At 55.1% G+C, this 14,233-nt stretch overlaps 3 protein-coding genes across 3 annotated transcripts; 2 read left to right on the top strand and 1 right to left on the bottom strand.

Moving 5' to 3' along the window:
- Window positions 1-144: 144 nt before the first annotated feature.
- On the top strand, window positions 145-5,758 carry JCM15063_006057 (uncharacterized protein; the record flags this gene model as incomplete). Its single annotated transcript, XM_076676813.1, has 12 exons — window positions 145-383; window positions 458-956; window positions 1,034-1,349; window positions 1,409-2,181; window positions 4,365-4,454; window positions 4,517-4,636; window positions 4,705-4,880; window positions 4,945-5,093; window positions 5,156-5,251; window positions 5,318-5,396; window positions 5,452-5,552; window positions 5,625-5,758. 12 exons carry the CDS (start codon window positions 145-147, stop codon window positions 5,756-5,758), a joined length of 2,772 nt encoding a protein of 923 aa, XP_076536272.1.
- A 259-nt stretch (window positions 5,759-6,017) lies between these two features.
- On the bottom strand, window positions 6,018-8,925 carry JCM15063_006056 (uncharacterized protein; the record flags this gene model as incomplete). Its single annotated transcript, XM_076676812.1, has 6 exons — window positions 6,018-6,463; window positions 6,537-6,606; window positions 6,680-7,410; window positions 7,483-7,594; window positions 7,653-7,743; window positions 7,811-8,925. The coding sequence occupies 6 exons, from the start codon at window positions 8,923-8,925 to the stop codon at window positions 6,018-6,020; spliced, it is 2,565 nt and encodes an 854-aa protein (XP_076536271.1).
- Window positions 8,926-10,122: 1,197 nt separating this feature from the next.
- On the top strand, window positions 10,123-13,859 carry JCM15063_006055 (uncharacterized protein; the record flags this gene model as incomplete). The annotated part of the gene is made up of 7 exons (XM_076676811.1): window positions 10,123-11,316; window positions 11,783-11,882; window positions 11,973-12,158; window positions 12,242-12,645; window positions 12,723-12,834; window positions 12,901-13,478; window positions 13,548-13,859. The coding sequence occupies 7 exons, from the start codon at window positions 10,123-10,125 to the stop codon at window positions 13,857-13,859; spliced, it is 2,886 nt and encodes a 961-aa protein (XP_076536270.1).
- Between the last annotated feature and the right edge of the window lie 374 nt (window positions 13,860-14,233).

Here is a 14,233-nt window from a genome sequence, read left to right as displayed (position 1 = left end):
ACTGCCCAATTCTTTGGCCTCAGAAGAACTCGACAGTTACAGAAGGAAAGGATGTGGGCGTACACAGAGAAGGAGGTCGGATAGGCGACATCATCGACCGATTTCCGTCTCGCGTCGTCGCTGTCTACATCATCGCATACGACCATGCTTCTGCCGCCCGAGCTGTGGGACCATGTCCTGAGCTTCCTTCCAGCTCCTGAGCTGCAAACGACTGCGCTCGCCCTCACCCGCGCGTATCCATCAGCCGAAGTGTCGCCTGCACTCTTGTGGCGCAACCTGCGCCTGACGAGAGAAGGACAAGCATGGCAAGCAATCCACAAGTTACGCCAGCTCGACCCGACAGCGAAACGCGCTATTCGGACCGTCACCGCCACCGCGTTCAGGTGCGTTCTCTTGCGAAGTACCTGCTCGATGCTCGACCCGCTGAGCTTTACTTACGCTCGAGAATATACTACAGGGAAGATCCACAACAGCTCGTCAACCTCCTCTTGTCGCTACCGTGCACGCACGCACTCAGACTCTACGTTGGGCCCCTCTTCTCGCCCGAACAACTCGACGAGCTACTCGCTCCCGCCTCGGCGATCGCGTCGGCCCGCTTCACGCAGTTGCAGACTTTGTCGTTCCGCTTCAATCCCTATTGCATGGAACGCAGCTATTTCGTCTTTCTCAAAGGCACCTACTTCGACTCGATCGTGCACAACCTCGCCCAGCTGACTCGCGAAACAGCACCCCGACTCGCGCGTCTCGAATTCATCCAAGACCTGAGTCCGAACCATGGTAGCAAGAAGAAGAAGGAAACTCCCGCATTCGGACTGCACGAGCTGAGAACCGAACTAGACGACCTCGAGATGGAGATGGAACTGCGCATCGATGCGAGCAGGCAACCTCCAGCAAGCGGCAAATTCACGCGCAAGACATCGCAAGAGCAGGGCAAGATGGATTTCGCCCAACCGATTGTGAGGCTGCCTTTCGCTTCTTGCCCTTGTCCTGATTCGCGCGCTCACGAATCCGCTTTTTTCCCCGCTCTCGAAAGGTGTTCTTCCGACTCGACTGTCTCGCGAGCTTGTCTGTGTCGCCGGTTGGACGTCACCTCACTTCGTTGACCCTCAGACTCCCTCGACGCAACTTGTTGCCCGCCCTCACTCTCGAAACTTCCCCTGCGAACCCGCCCTTTGCTTCTCTGACCCAGCTCGACCTCTCGACGAGCCACATTCTCGATGATGCGAGGTTCCCAACGCTGTTGCGCCTCTATCCGAGACTCGAGAGTCTCGTGATTGACCGATGTACTGGCTTGGTCAGTGAGGACGCTATTGATGAGAACACGGCGATTCAGACACTACGGTGGTTAGGTGAAGGATTTTGGCTCTCATGTTATATCTCGAAGCGCGCACTCACAACCCGTTCACAGGCAAATGTTGCGGAGGGGTCGGATTCGCACGAGCGGAAGAAGTGACGAGATCTTGGCGTCGAATCGTCAAAGAGCGTCCAACCGATGCTCCAAACCTCCCTCGATCTTCGCGACTTCGATCGGTACCTCGACCCGTCGTCGTACCCGAACGACCATCCATCGTTGACCCCGTCGACAGTTTGATTCCTCCGGTCAAGGAACTGTTCATCATCCCTCCTCCACCTCGACTGGATTTTCTCGGTTGCGGATTGCACGAGATCTCACCCTCGACGAGTAGGCTGTGGACGAAATCGTTCAAGAGAGGGTACATCGATGCGATTGACAAGACGTGCGAGAGGATCGAAGAGTTGGTCGATCGATGGGATTTGTGGGACAAGACGGGCAAACTCAAGGATGGCACGAGAAGGTTGTGCACGTTGTCGGACGCACTCGAAACGTCTGAATACCTTGCCCTCAACCCGAGTTCGTTTCGGGCCAAGGTCGACGAGTTTGAAGAGGAGCAAGATCCAGACCCGTTGTTTGACAAGTTTGCGAAATCTCGACAACTCGTATCGATCACTCCAGCGATCGCACACGATCTGCTCGAGCTGAATCGGAAGAAGATTGAAACGTTCGTCATGTGCACCGTACCCGATTGTGGCAATCTCGCTGGAATCCCGAGGTTGAGTTTAAACGGTAACGGTAAAGACAAACTCGAAGATCGGGAAGCGAGGGAGAAAGGGATCGAGGAGGTCGAGCGGGCCGAACGGGATAGAATTACAAGACAAGTTCACGTAAATGGTTGTGCTCATCTTAGAGCGAGGATGGAGGATGAGGTATCTTGTTGATATGATATATGATACGCTATAGATAGATACGTTGTAAGGGCCGTGCTCAGAGCCGCAATTGAAAGAGCGGAATGCGCAATCACCGAAACCGCGGACTTGCTCCGGGGCAAAGCAGAGGTCGACAGCTGGTTCCTCCACCTTGCTTTCCTTTTTCTCCGATTCGTGAAAACATGGAGGGATTCCCTCCTACGGTGAGACCCTGACTCGAACCATCGTTGACAAGTCGTGTCGTAGCAGCTGACATTGTCGAGCATTGACTGCTTTCGCAGCGACCCCTCTCCACCATCACTGCAGCAGAAGCAGCACAACTGTACAGAGAGCTCATCAACAAGTACAAGAACCATGCTGTGAGGCCAGCCGATACCCTGATTGAATGGCCTAGCGACGACGCCTTGGCGAGCGAGTTTTTTGAGCACAGTCCCGATGTCGCGGAATGCATGAGTTCCTCCTTCACCTGAGTGACATTCCAAGCGATAGATACTGATGCTTGGTGCTTATCGACAACTCTGGGAGTAGGAATGGTGCTAGACGTTGGTGGCCCCGTCGGTCACGTCCTTTATCAACACGCGCAGGACAACTTTGTCTCTCCCGAATTGGACTTGGCGTTGTACTCAAGATTGAAGAAGTCCAGCCCTGAGAATGATGGAGCCTGGCACGAGGCGTTCACTGGTCAATCCAGGCCGCAAGTCACGTTCGATCGACATTTGGACCCTTTGCTCCTCCCGACACACGTTGTTCTTCCCCGGAACATTCCCCTGTCCTTGAAACCGCTGGTACGCGGAAAGGGCCTGTCAAAGGCGCAGCCTTTCTTCACCCGAATCCCACACGAGCATACGGTCAAGTCGGGTGAGCTTGCTCAAGGTCTGGCACGTTCGCGATTGGGAGCTCACGCTTGTTGGCTCGGAAGCACGCCATGACGCTTTCAAGAAGACTTGGAAGCTGCTCGATACGCAGGCCACCGGACCCTACGTGGGGAGGACCGGTAGAGAACCAATCTCAAATGGCTCGCCGCAACGACCCGAAATCGTCTACGTTCTACTCACATTGACCCCCCTTACTGGGGGAGGTCGTAAAATGTATGATCGAGTCGAGCTGATATATCGGGTTCAGATTGTTCGTGAGCACGGGACATGGAAGCCCTGGACACGTGCTCGGAAAGTACGTCTAGCCAGAGATTCCTCTGCGGCTTACATTCTTCATGGCTCCGCCTGATTGACCTCGCATCTGTGATTGCAGCACCTCGGGCGAGAGGCAAATGAGCGGGTGAGACTCGAGCGAGGTTTCGCTGCCAGCTGAGCGCTGATGTAATAAGCTTTCACCGCAGTGGGATGAAACCACGAAGCGAATTATCTTCAACCGCCCTGAGAAGAAGGTAAGGGACAAGTGCATTGGTTTCACTGCAGAGCAATGTGCTGACTCGCTTCGAAACGTCATCGCTCAGCGTGAAGCGAGCCCAATCAATTTGTATGATATACCCGAGCTGCCACAGCACGCTCTCAGCCATCGTCAGCGCAGAATCTACCGACAACGCTACGCGATGCCTCGTGGCGGGCCCTGAAGAGCGACCACCTGAGGGCAACAACTCGATTCGCCACAGGGGGGCAGCAGTTGCGCTTCTGTATGTTTTCATTTGTACCCCTCGACGGGATGAGGGCTCTTCTGCAATTCGTATCAGTATTCAGTCCGTTCGACTCTGGCTACAGCTGAAAGGTAGCCTTCGATGCAAAGGTGACGGACGGGATTATAGCCGCCATAGATATATAAGGTCTGTGAGCTTGGCAGCGGTCGTTTATCGACCAGCCGTAGCGCACGCGCGATTTCTATTCGCAGAGCAGCTCATGATGAGGACCCGCGTGATCTGATAGGCCCAGTCAAAATCTGGCTCAGATGGAGCCTCGCTCGCGCGACCGATCAGGAGCTGGCGTCAACTTGCCTTTCGGATCCCATCGCTTCACATGCGCCTGTCTACTTGCGCGTTCGCGAGCCTGCTCGGTATTGCTGCTTCGTCACCTCTAGATCAGATCCAGTTCAATGATTATTCGACGCGGCACGCTGCCCCACGCGGCGAGTATCGGATGTCGAGTGTACGTCCCCATCCGCATCCCAGGCGACACCACCTGGCCTGACAGCATCAGAAACAGTCCTACAACCCATATGCTGGCGGAAGACATGCTCCGGAACTGAATTATCCGTCTGGCTTTTCTCGAAATGTTCCCGAGGTACCGCATTTCGCTGTTTGTTGGGCAGTGCCAGAAGCTCACGATCCATTGAGCGGAATCAGAGAGCGGTACATTCACATAACGACTACTGGCGCGACACGCCAGTCTACACTGCCCTCGCCTATGGTGTTCTCTCGATCGAGGCTGACGTTTGGCTCAATCCTAAAGACAGCAAGCTCTATGTGAGCCTCTTCCTTTACGAGCGTTAAGTGCTGCATAAGCATGACTGATACCGTTTGAGGCCCGAAAGGTTTCGCACAATGTTGCGTCTTTGAGCAAAGCGCGAACGTTCCAGACGTTGTATGTGGACCAGCTGGTCGATGTGCTTGAACGGGCGAATGTCCAAGACGACGAGACGAAATTCTTTTCCGAGACAAACTATTACAGCCAGGATAATGTACCAGAGATTCGCCGTCCATGGACAAGGTACGATTTCGATATTTTACCTCGTAAAAACGTCGCCCTAGGAGCTGACACCCCGACACTCCAGTTTCTACGAGGGGAACTTGACGCCTATTCAACTACTCGTCGATCTCAAGACGAGAGGGAACGAGACCTACCATGCGGTGCTTGCAGAACTTGCGCCCTTGCGGCGACGAAATTGGCTCACCAGCTGGAATGGTACTCATGTTGTTCCCGGTGAGCTTTTCTGCCCTGGTGACTGAGCGCAACAGATCATATGCTGAGAGACCCGCGTGTAGGCCCCGTGCAAGTACTGCTCACTGGCAACGGAATCAACGAAGATGTTCGTGCGCAAGTTGCTGCCGAGCGCGAACGTGTCGTCTTTCTCGATGCTCGTATGCCCTATCTGGTCTCTTTGTGCTCAGTGACGGCCAGGCTGATTCAAGGATGTCGCTATACAGCCCTCCTCAAACTGAACGATACCTGGATCGGAGCGGATGGAGCGCTCTACGGCTGGAACGCGACGCTATCACCCATGGCGTGAGTTCCTCTTGGAATAGGCCGACTATGGTCATCTGACTGACATTCCAGACAGCTCCACGTCGTTCTCATCCGCCACTGACTGGTCCGGTCGACAAGCGATCTCTGAGCCAGATCGTGTTGGCCTCGAAAAGCTGATTTCTTCTGCTCATGCCCGCAAGTCGCTTGATAATGCACGAAGTTACGACGAGTTCTCCAGCTGACATTTGTTGGTAAATTGGAGAACAGGTGGCGTAAAAACTCGATTCTGGTCTACCCCTCGCTGGCCAAGTTTCGTTCGTGAACGAGTCTGGCGGACTCTGTTCGAGCTCGAGACGGACTACCTAGATGCCGACGACATAGAAGCTGTCGCAAAGTTGTGAAAAACGATCCGTGGTTCGTATGCGACAGTTGATTTTTGTGTTGCGGCACAGTTTGACAGACGGACACAAGAAACCGAGAGAGGCAGCTAAAAACAAAAAGCAAAATACTAAGCACAAAATTGCGAGGATCTAGTGAACGAAAGAGAAGCCTGATGGTACTGAAAAATGAGAGGTACAAAATCGCAGTGCGGGACCGATCCGATCCGGAAGACCAGCAGAGACCAGAAAAACCTCGAGAAAAGAGGGGAGTCAGACACAATCAACAACCTCTCCCTCTCCCTCTTCCTCTTCCTCGAGCCCCTCCGTTCCCTCGCATGAGTTTTTGAGGGCTCCCAGGTTCACTTCCATTCAGTTCGATACCTTCCATTCCATGTGGAGTACCAGGAGGAGCGTTACCCAGTTTCCGTTTGCCGTTCCCGTTCGAACCGAGCGCGACTGGACTCATGAGTTCCGTCGGGGGCCCATTCACGCCGTTCATTAGAGTCGCTGGCGATCCTGCAGTCGGAGGCCGTTGCGTTGGAGGGCCCATGCTGGACGCGGCACCGTTCGGATGTGGCGAAGCCGTCACAGACGAGTAAAAATTGTTACTAGGTTGTTGGTGCGGCGGTGGACCAAACGATGGCAGAGATGCTTGTTGTGCTTGTGATGGGGTTGACGGACCGTACATCGAGCTACGCCGTCGTTCGGCGAACCGTGCGAGAGATTCTGTTTGTCGAAAGTCAATGATGACAAGCCATCAGGATCCCTCTGATCGAAGTAAAGTCCATATTCTACTCACGTATGGGCCCGATGTTGGACTCGAGCGAGAACGATATCAGGTCTTGCAGTTGAGCGACTGATTCCGAAATCTGAAGCGCGGTCATGCGATCGACGATTAATGAGAGTTCCATTGTCAGCAAAGCAGGAGAGAACGGCTTTCACCTCAAGACATCGCATCCCCATCTCTGTCACTCCAAACGAACCGACCGAGCTCGAAGGGATTCTTGCGGTCGGGCCTGCTGTCCGTTGGCGATCTTCGTTCGGTGCAAACTGCGAAGTTCCGTTCTCGTCGTGTCTGTCCTTGTCATTGTTCTTGTCCGGCGCATTCGTAGAAGATGCGTTCGAGTCTTGATCGACGTCCTGTTCTTCTCTCGCGCTGGCACTTCGTCTTCTTGTCGTCATGCCTTTCCGCTGGCTCGCGCTGCTCGTAGATGCCTTCCTGCTCCGCTCAGCCTTTTCAGCTGACGTGGGCTCTTCCTCCTTGATCCCGTTCGCACTGATTGCGGGAGTACCGGGAGGGAGGAACTCCATCGCCTCACGCACGACCCATTCCTCGTGCCCGCGACTCTCAAACTCGAAACTCTCGACCCGGAGCATGGGCTGACCGTTGCCGAGGTCTTTGAACACGAGATGCACCGTCAACGTGCCGACGAGGTCGACTTTGGTTCCACTCGAGAATCGAGAAGTCCAGACTGCTTCGTCGGCCCTCAGGAGGTACCCGATATGGACCTGAGGTAGAGGGGCAGGATTGGGTGGAGAGTCGGGAGACTGTAGGTTCGTGTCGGGCGTCGTGAGTCGATACTCGCGAATGAAGGAGGGCGACAGTGTCGATGAGAGGACGCCATGCAGGAGGTTGAGATGCTGAAATCGTGGAAACGCGGAACATGGAATCTCTGAAACAAGGCGATGCATTAGCCTGCAGTACACGCAGGAATTCCAGCTTGGCTCAGTCGAGAAGGACGGACCGAACACTTTGCTCAATTGAGCCGTTTTGTCGTACAGACCAAATTTGACAACACCCGCATCGGTGAAGTAATCGCTCACCACTGTCCGCAAGGAATCGAGCGGGTTCTCGTCCTGATCATGCAGAATGAGTACGGAACGGCGGGCAAGTCAAGAGTGTGCTGTTTCTCACCTCAAGTGCGAATGTCAGGGCATCGGTCAGGGCAAGCAGCCGAGAGAGAGCCGTTCCAGTTGGTACAGCAGTTGCTGTGATCGGTCCAGTACTGCGCACAATCAGAAGATCGTCAATATTCATCTGTAGCCTCCATCTGGAAAAAGATGACGACAAACCCGTGCACGGCAAGATGCGCGGCAAGCGCGAGACTCGCTTGCTGACTCGGAGGGTTCATCTGCGTCCGCAAGATCGGTCGCTGTACCGGTGTTTGCCCTGCTTGTTGCGGCTGCTGTTGCTGAACGACTGCACCAGGTGGAAGCTGTACCGCCTGCGTTTGTTGCTGTTGCTGCTGCTGCGCGGGATTTCGACCTGCGACGGGAGATTGAGAATGTTGAGATGCAGAGGCCTGAGACGCAGCAACGCTCTGGGGCAGGGACGAAGGGACAGCGAAAGGACCGTGACCGCCAGGTTGGGCAGAGGGTTGACCGTTGCGCAAGTTGGTAGCAGAGGGCATCGTGCGCGCTTGAGGAGCGATGCTGCCCTGATTATTGGCAGACGGATGCGATGCATATTGGGACTGGGAGGCTGGATGTACCGACATTTGACCGTGAGGATGAGCATGAGCGTGCGCTTGAGAATGTGCATTTTGTGGAGGCTGAGGCCCCGAAGATGGAACGGGACCTTGGCTTTGCGAGCCCGGATGATGCGAAGTGAGCCCGTTTGGCTGCTGTCCTAGCGATTGTTGATACGAAGGTTGCGCCATGCGAAGCTGCTGCTGCTGCTGCTGCTGTTGTTGCTGCTGCTGTACATGCGATCCATTCGGCGGCTGAGGAAGGTGATTCGAAGGAGGCGGGCCGCCCTGCTGCAAATGCATTGCCTCCTGCTGGAGTCGCTGCTGTTGCGCAAGCCATGCCTGGTGGTGTGGATGAGACGGATGTGACGGCGGGATGGGTCCCGGCGGGAGAGGGGGACCCTGGGCGAGTCGCTGCATCGCACCCGGGGGTGGGGCCATGGCGCTCGATTGCGCTGGGTGCATCGCCCGCTGTTGCAGTTGGTGCTGCATCGACGCTGCACCTCCCTGTTGCACACCTGGCGGCAGCATCATGCCCCCACCCTGCGCTACCGACGGATTCGCGCGCTGCTGCTGTTGTTGCTGCTGCTGCTGGCGCTGGAGCATGATGCGCTGATGCGCGGCTTGCATCCCTTGCTGCTGCGCCTGGAGATGGTCCATCGGATGTTGCGCGTATTCCATCGCACGGTTCACCTGCACAGCCTGCGGGTGCGGCAGCATGGCTGGGACGCGCACGAGTGCTTAGCGGCCGCCGGGCGGAGGCGCGTTCGTTCCCCGCGTCGTCCGGAGGAGCAGGCCGCACGAACGATGCCTGCCGGTGCGCGAACCTGCCAACAGGTCGGCACAAGTGCGAGTGTGCGGGCGAGAGCGCAGGCCGGTCTTTGGTGGTGGTCAATCTCCCGGGCGTCAGACTGAGACGCGGCTCTCGCGCCGTGGGCCCTCTCTCTCTTTCCCGCATCGCCCTCGCTCTTCAAGTCAGAAGCCTCGGATCGGAGCCAAAGTTCAGGACTACGCGGACATAGACGCGCGCTAGTGCCCAGTATTCCCGCGTTGCCCGCATCGCGAAAGAATCTCCACCCGGTTTTTGAATCCGCTCCCACCAGCGCGACTGGACCTCGGCGTGCAGGCTCGTTAGAATCGCACGCACGCTTGTAGTAGACTCACGAGACTCTCAGCGTGCTATTGGCGCCAGTCACGGTCTCGCGCGCGGCTTCCTTCGCCCTCTGCTCGTTCGGTTTCTCCGCTATCAGCACACGCCGCCCGGCGCCTCGTCAGCCCTGCCCCCGACCCAGATCTGCGCGTGCTATCCTGTAAGCATCAGTCTATAATCTCCTGTACTGCTCACGATCCGCCAGCTGACCTGTCACCCTCCCTTGCTTGTGTGATGACCAGTCTCTTCTCCCGCTTGTCTCATAAAAAGAAATCGCGGCTTGCGCGTCCAATAGGTGAGGTCATCGCGGTCCTGCTGATGCAATCTGTGCAATAAACCGAATCGAGTCCCAGTAAAGCCCCCGCGTGCGGAATAGGAAATATTCACCTTAAAGCCGCGGAGAGTCGGTGTCGGAAAAGTCGGGACGGGCACGATCGGAGGGGCCTCGATCCTTTCGGAAGCAATCCTCTTCCCCTAAATAAGCGCACGAGCACTGACTCTCTCTCTCTCTGTGCATTTTTGCTCTCGCTTTCGATCGCATGTGTTACAGCTTCAGGTCAATCCGCGCATAGCAACGGAATTTTCAGGAGGACTAGCACGATCTCGCTCGACCCGACCGACACTCGATACTTCCGTTGGACCACAACCGTGCACGTAGTCTACTGACGAAAGCACTCCCTCGACTTCGCTTTCCCGACGTCGTCTAGCTCTTGCGTTCAGCGAAACTCGTCAGACCCCCTTCGACGTCATCAACGTCTGTACGAGCCATGAACGGATCCTCCGCTGTCGATTTTGCCGACCTCATCGATTACAGCGCACTGGGTGACGAGAACGACCCCAGCGCCTCGTACGCCGCCGTGCTTGAAAACTCGATGGGGATGTCCCCGCATATGGGAGGAGCCACCGCCCCTAGTGCTCAGACGTTCGCGAATGGCCTGAACCCTTCCTTTACACCGTATTCTGCGCCCCCAGCGCCCGCTGTGACAGGCTATGCGCCTGCACAGATGTCGAGCGCACCGTCCTACCCGACCGCTTCGACCTCCGCGAGCCTCGGTTATTCGGCGCCATATGTGCTTGTGCCGCCCGCATCGCAATCTTCCTACTACAACACGCTTCCCTCGGTCGACCCTTCCTCCTTCTTCACGAACAGGAGTTCGAACCCACCACCGTCTTCGACCCTCGCGATGCAGAGTCAGCTCATCCAGGACGAGCGTAATCGAGCTAATCGCAATGGGCCAATCTCCTCGATGAGCTCGACGCCCTTTTACCAACCTTCCCCTTCAGGCGCTCAGCCCTCGTCCGCGGCAGCAGCAGCGACGACTGTTTCCCCGGCCATGATGACGAACGCTCAGTTTCCGCCTCGAGCTTCATCCAGCAAACCTTCGCACCAACCTGTTGCCTCGACTTCGAAAGCTTCTCCACCTCCTTCCGTCACATCGAAAAAAGTGGTCACACCTCGTGCTCGCTCTTCCCCTCCGGCTGCGAAACCATCTGCTTCGTCCTCGTCCTCGTCAGAAGCGATCAAACGCTGGAACAAAGTTCTGCCCGACATTCGCAACAACTTGACCTCGACTCGACTCTCTCGAGCTCCGACTTCGGCTGCTCAACGCTTGATTCACTTGATCTCCCCTTTCAATCACGTTGCGGGTCCGAGTTCGACCCTGTCTGACTGGTCTGATGGATCCGACGTTCCGCCTGAAGGCCGTCGAGAGGTTCTCACTGATTTGCTCAAGTATGCTGGCGAAGATTTCTGGAAAGCGTGGGTTCAGGAAGGAGACCACGGTCGAGAAGGCGGTAAAAGCCAAGGGATCGAACTGTTATCGTTCTGGTTCGAAGGCGCTAGTCGTGGTCTCGATTCGAAACGCGACAAAGAAAAAGACAAGGCGAAAGAGAAAGAACCCGACGAAGTGGAGAAGCGGCGCAAAGAGGAGGAACAGAAGACTCTCGCATTAATCCTACAGGTCAGTCCGCTTCTCTCGTTCTCTCTACTCGATGAACACGCGCATTGCTCGCACAATCTCTCCCCTTCCGAGCCTCCGATCTCTATCCCACCCCGGAACTGCTCGTCGAATTTCCAATCGACGAGCGGTTACCCTCTCCGTTGCATTCCTCTTGACAACTCGTGCCCTCGAACGATATGCAAAACGATCGACGCGCTACACACGGGTCAAAGGACATGCCGAGAGAGAAATAATTGGACTTTTGCTTGCAAAAAAAAGAAGAATATGAAAAGAACATTCTTGTTCTCATTTCTCGCGCGCCATGACCCTTCATGCCCCATTTCCTACGCATCACTGTATCTCTATGCTTACGAGATCTTTCTCGCTGACTCGATGACTGTTTACTTGCCCGTCCCTAACTCTTACCCATCACACCCATGTGCGCATGCATTCGAACATCTCTCCTGCGAATCTTCGCGCGCAACAGGTTTTTGCCAAACTACCAATCTCTGGAAGACATCTCGCAAACTTGAAACCCGTCGCCTCGAAATTGCGCAAGTTCACTCGACTCAAGGGCGACGAAGGAGGTCAGTTTTTCTCTGCTTTTCCTAGCCCCACTCGCTCTTATTTACCCCGTTCAATTTGCTGATGAACGTTTCCGTGTTGATTACGAACAGCTGTCAAAGCCGCTGCTTCGAGGTTGTTTGACAAATGGATGAAGGTTCAAGCCGATTACAACCAAGCCACGATCACGTCGAAAGACCCGAAAGACGCGAAAACGAATGGTGCGAATTCAACAGGTTCGAAAGAGTCGGACAAAGACAAGGATTCAGGCAAAAGGAAAAGTGCGAGCTCAGAGGAAGGTACGTGCGATCCTGTCGGGCGTATGGTTTTCCAATTCGCTCTACTGACTCCATCGTCTTTTCTTTGCGTCACGCGATCACAGCTGTAGCAAAGAAAGCGAAAATCACCTCGACGACTACCACAAAGGAGACGGTGACCAAGAAACCCAGTTATGCGCCTGTCAACCCAACCAAAGTCGGTTCGATGAGTTTCAAAAAGAACCCTTCGACCGTCTCGTCAACTCAATCTGCCATGCGGGCTGCATTGGCAACTGTTGCTGCCAAGAAGAACAACGAGCAGGCTTCTGCTGCAGCGGCAGCAGCAACAGCGACTGGTGCCGATTCTTCTGCCTCGAGCGTCTCGGACTCCAAGCACAAGACCAAGGTCAAGAAGACGGTTCGGTGGAAGCCTGACGAGAACCTCGAAGCGATTCGATGGATTGAGAAAGCAATCTACGACGATGATGGAGTTCCAGGAAGACCGACGCTCAACTTGGGCGAAGGAGAGGTCAGCCCGAATTCGAGAAAACGGTTTTCGCGCTCGTGGCCTGCGTACTGATGCAAATTGATGATCTCGATCGACAGGAAGCGGGCGAGAACTTTAGGGAGATGGAACAACAAGAGGGTATGACTTTGGCCATGCACCTTGACGAAGACGAAGAAATGGAGGAGGAAATGGAATGGTACTCGCCAGTCGGTAAACTTCTTTGTCCTCTTACACTCTTCTCGCTGCCTCAACGGGCTCACGATTCTGTCGTGACAGGCGTCGTTATTCCCGAGAACGAAGAGTTTGCCTTCTTCCGTCAAGAAGCGGATTCTTCCGAAGCCCGAATCCAAACCGAACGTGAAGCGACTCTGATGCAAGTCGACACGAGTTTGACACCGTTCGACAGTCCTACTGAACCCCCAGAGTACGCTCCCGCTGTACCCGATCCGGATCCGAAAGTCATCCCGCTCTCTCCCGACCTCGCCGGAGACAACCAAGTTGTCGCTGCGATTGCGAGTGCCCAAGCCGCTTCAGTACCGCAAGGAGGGTTCGCTGCGAATGATCAGATCGAATCGCTCCTCGGTCAACTCAACACGGCCGTCTCGACCCAAATGCCCCCTGCTCCACAACAAGCTCAGCAACCGATTCCGGAAGGCGTCAGTTTCGATCCCACGACCCTCGAAGCGCTCAAGAACTACGATGTCGATCAAATCAAACGGATCATTGATAGTCGACCTGCATACCAAGGCATGACGGTCGAGAACCTCGGCCTCGAGCACGACGCGCAACACCCTCCTCCTCATCACAACGGAGTTGGTGCGCCTGCTCCAGTAGATTACGGATACAGTCAAGCTGTAAGTGTACAACACGTTTTAACGCTCGAGAAGGCCACTAGATTCTAACTGCGCTACGCGATTCTTTAGCAGCCTCAAGCACTCTGGGGACAATCGAACGCGTACGGTACGGCTTGGAGACCTGGCAACGACAACTACCACGGCTACGTACCTCCGCAGCAACAGCAACAATCACAACAGCCATCGACTCATTCGATGTATGATCGATCGACTCCGGTCGCACCTCCGTCGGGTCCATTCGGAGGAGGTTCGAATGGTCCCAAGAAGCGGTATTCGAACCCGAGCAAACGCAAAACGGTCCCGTGTCGGTACTTTCAAAGCAAACGAGGATGTGATTGGGGTGACAAGTGCGCGTTCATCCATGACAACGATGGGGTCTGAAAGGAAGAAAACCCTGCCACTCTGCATTCGCTCTTTCTGTGTTCCTTTTTGTGCCTGTGTGTATGGCTTTCCGTTTTCGCCTGTTTGTTCCCTCCCTGTCTCTCGTGTTGTTTTGGATAATCGCAACTCCTCGTCGTTCGGATTTCGATTACTCGAGCATCGCGTTTCTCTCTCTCTCTCTCTCTCTCTCTCTTTCGTCAAACTAGTACAAGATAGCCACGGGGTCTCTGTTTTCTGTAACATGTACTGCTTGGAAAAAGCTGGCTCCTCGGAAGGTAAGAGAGTGTAAAAGGGTTCGTGCAGGTCGCGGTTCAGCTCGAAGTCTCGATCGCGGCAACTGCAAGTTTGTCTGGGGAATCAGAAGAGCATACTTA

Source organism: Sporobolomyces koalae (genome assembly GCF_050403365.1).
Source record: "Sporobolomyces koalae JCM15063 DNA, S_koalae_JCM15063T_v1_ctg5, whole genome shotgun sequence".
In the NCBI taxonomy this organism is placed as follows: Eukaryota; Fungi; Basidiomycota; class Microbotryomycetes; order Sporidiobolales; family Sporidiobolaceae; genus Sporobolomyces; species Sporobolomyces koalae.
The sequence above is the reverse complement of the archived record's forward strand: the minus strand, read 5'-3'. Positions and strand labels throughout refer to the sequence as shown.